At 47.9% G+C, this 3,525-nt stretch overlaps 1 protein-coding gene across 1 annotated transcript in view; it reads right to left on the bottom strand.

Moving 5' to 3' along the window:
• Dzank1 (double zinc ribbon and ankyrin repeat domains 1) overlaps nucleotides 1-3,525 on the bottom strand; it is a 50,113-nt gene that overhangs the window by 32,443 nt on the left and 14,145 nt on the right. Inside the window, exons 5-6 of the mRNA XM_023720130.1 lie at nucleotides 1,972-2,068; nucleotides 359-483 (exon numbers count right to left, since the gene is read on the bottom strand). Coding sequence (XP_023575898.1) covers nucleotides 359-483; nucleotides 1,972-2,068 — 222 coding nt within the window. The remainder of the gene's footprint in view (nucleotides 1-358; nucleotides 484-1,971; nucleotides 2,069-3,525) is intronic.

Below are 3,525 nucleotides of genomic sequence, written 5' to 3'. Positions count from 1 at the left end.
CAGATCCCCTCCATCCTGCCTACACCCATAGGGCTTCTCCAGCTCAGTCTAGTGTGAGTTCTCAGTGACAAATGACAGTCAGTGCCTGCCTTCTCCTGGGCTTCTGTTGGTTTCCATGGCACCACGTCCTGCTTTCTTCCCTGCTCCTCCAGCTCTTCTTCCTCTACAAACCTCTAAGTGGAGTATCTGTTCCTGGCGTGGCCTTCTCTTCACTGTTTCCTCAATCACTATCTGCCTACCCCTAGCTCGGGCAGAATGTCAGCGCGGTGACCACGGAGCAGCAGGTGGCGCATCAGCTTTTCCTGGAAGCACTACACCCTGGGGGGTGTCTGCTACCTGGAGCTTTGTTACAAGTTACCTGGGACAGGTGGGCAGGCAGTCCAGAGCTTGATCCCGCACAGTGAGCTGGGATTTCCAATGGACTCTCTGAGAAGCGAAGATCCTTCAGAGCTCTAGGGTCACTTCTTTCGCCTTCCTTGAGGTCTACAATTATATATTAAAAACACTGCTCTGTGACCATCTGTAATTACATAAAATCACATGAGTCTGTCTTCAATGTTGGAAACCTTTCAGTAGGAACCAGTGTTGACACATTCTTTCCCTGCAAGTAACAGTTCTATAAAGGGCCCCTCCCCACTCTGCCAACTAGACCCTGAAAAAGATGTAACAAGCCCAGACTGAGAAATTAGGCTTCCCTGACACATTCCAGAGCATTCCATGCCAGCTGGGGAAAACAGAGTGATCCAGTGGCAGGATTAGCAGGGACATTGTTCCTCCCGAGGACACACTGAGCTGAGAAATGTCATAGCAACCTCCTCTTTGAGTAACTACTGCTTAGCTACTGAGAAATCTTGTCCTCTAAAATCAGAGGGCATCAGAAACCTGGTTGTATGAAATCACATCTGTAAGAGCAAAATACAGGAGTCTTAGCTAGGTGTGGTGGTGCACGCCTGCAATCCCAGCACTCTGAGAGGGTTGAAAGTTCAGTGCCAACTCAGGCAATTTAGTAACTTAACAAAATCCTTCCTAAAAAAGAAAGGGGAGGGGGAGCAGGGAGGCAGGGAGGAAGGGAAGGAGGAAAGAAAAAGAAAAGAAAAGAAAAGAAAAAGAGAAACACCTGACTCTCAAGATCTAAGTCCTTTTTGATACAGGAAGCAGCCTCAGTTTCTGCCCTGGCGCTGTGCATCCATTCCACGGCCTCTGAACACAATGCTGCATCATCGATCTCCGCAGTTTCCAAAATAATGCAATCTTAGTCCACCCCTGATGTCGATCCTTTCACAGAGCCCAGCCTTGCTCTGACAATATCAAAACTCCTTTAATTTACATTTCACCCAAACTCCACCCCTCCTACTGACCCTACAACTCTTCTCTTTTAAGTTTATTGATACATTTTAGAGATACATAATGATCACATTCATCATAGGGAATTTGTACTTGTACAGGATATATCTTGATTCTTTTCCCTCCAATTCTCCTCCTCTCCCTTCAGCCTCTCTCTTTTCCTTTGTTTGGTGAGACACGTCATGGTTGCTGAGTGTGACCTCCCTTAATGCCTGAATCAATACCTCTTAATGACCAGGCATGGTGGTGCACACCTGCAATCCAAGCACTTGGGAAGCTGAGGCAGGAGGACCACCATGGATTTAAGGCCAGCCTGGGCTACACAGTAAGCTCAAGGCCAACCTTAACTACATAGAGAGACTATGTCTCAAGAAAATCCAAAACAAAATAAAACAAATACAAAAATCCCTAACTTTATTGAATTTTCTATATCTCTTGTAGCCTTAAGCTGTTAGCTAGACAGCACCAAAATTCACACTGTAGCCTGCTTTCTGGCTCCAGGTGTTCTTATTCCAATACTTCTTTTTTCTTTTATTCTAACACTTTTGAAGATAAGTGCATGCGTGGTGAAAACACACAAAACTTGTTTCAAATACCAAACCTTACCTTTGTTCTGTCACATCATACCTGGAAACTTTCGAAGGCTAACATTCCAACCAGATTTATTTTCCGCACTCTTACATTTCTTCCTTACTTTTGGTCCAATAAATCCATGCTTTAATTCCTGGGAACAAAGAGATATGTGTCATGTGAAAGCCACATGACCGTGTCTCGGTGCACATTTATGAAGTGAAGGGGTTGGCAGCAGTTTTGGAGAAGCATCTGTCTTGGTTACTTTTTACTTGTTGTTGGGACAAAATATCTGACATCCAAAATTAAGGAAGGAAAGGTTTACTTAGCTCTCAGTTTGTGCAGGTTTCAGTCTGTACTCAGCTAGCTCCCAGGCAGAGTGGCACATGGCAGAGAGCAGCAGTTCATGAGGGCAGAAAACAGTGAAGAGCAAAGGGGAGGGCAGCAGCTGTGGCTTCTAGCCAGCCTCTCTCCCCTTCTTATATTATAAACAAGCTACCCTGGGCTGGGGGTGTAGAACTCACACAATGTCCATGCCCTCCTCTTGCACAGGATGAGTCAATGAAACTTCTGAACTTCTCAAATTGACACAATGTATCAACCAGCACAGCACCCTTCTGTACCATTGGAAAGGTGGCTTGGGCTCTGGGCCGCCTGCTTAGCGCAGGTCTGGCTGGCTGCCCCTCCCCCTCACCACATGGCCACAAGAGTGGGCAGGGACTCACATGTGTGGCAGGACATTGCAACTGGGGAGGCAGTAACATCAGGAGTACCATCAGGCCCAAAGCAAAGGTGGCATGTGGTCAGGCCAAGACAGGACTTCCACATATGACCTGTCCACACAGCCCTTAGACCTCTCCTCCTGGGCATGACCCACAGATTCTGACCCCAGACCAATTCAAACCAGAGCACCTCTGGTGTGTGGGTGTGGCCTTGTGGCTTGCACTGCCTTGACCACACTTGCGCCCACCTTGAGCCAGCACCACCGCCTGGGCTTGAAGGACATCCTCAGACCGCCTCTGCTGCTTTCCAGGACCCATCCGTCTTGGCTGGGGCCCTCCCACAAGCCAGCCCTCTCTGGGCCTGACAACCTAGCTCTATCTCACTGACGTTGATGACCCTGGGGTTGATGTCCCACCTGATCCTCTTAAGAGAGGTTGAATGGACTCTCCAAAGAGAGAACATTTGCTTTGCAAATGTTCAGACATAAAGATTTCAACACAATAGAAGTCTAATGGGCCAGGGAGATAGCTCAGTAGAATAAGTGCTTGCCTCGCAAGCACAGGGTCCTAAATTCAATCCCTAGTACTGGGGGGGAAAAAAAAAAAGGGAAAAGAAAACTAATAGAAGTCTAAGACCCTGGGGGCCTCCGCAAACCTGAGGAATGCAGTCCCCGAGTGCAAGTCCACTGTTCTCTCCTGTCTGGGCCTGAGCAAGCTCGCAGTGCCCGGGAAGGTTTGGTGGGGAACCGGTCAGTCACTACATGTGCAGCTGTTTCCAAAGGGGAAGCTTGGGGCAGCAGGGTCCAAGACAAAGCATGAAAGGCTCAGGACAGGATGGGTCCCTTGGGAGGCAGACTAGGGGCTTGTGTTTTCTTTTTTTTTTTTTTTT

The sequence above is a fragment of the Octodon degus genome, unplaced genomic scaffold (assembly GCF_000260255.1).
Source record: "Octodon degus isolate 3935 unplaced genomic scaffold, OctDeg1.0 scaffold00073, whole genome shotgun sequence".
Taxonomy (NCBI): domain Eukaryota; kingdom Metazoa; phylum Chordata; class Mammalia; order Rodentia; family Octodontidae; genus Octodon; species Octodon degus.
The sequence above is the reverse complement of the archived record's forward strand: the minus strand, read 5'-3'. Positions and strand labels throughout refer to the sequence as shown.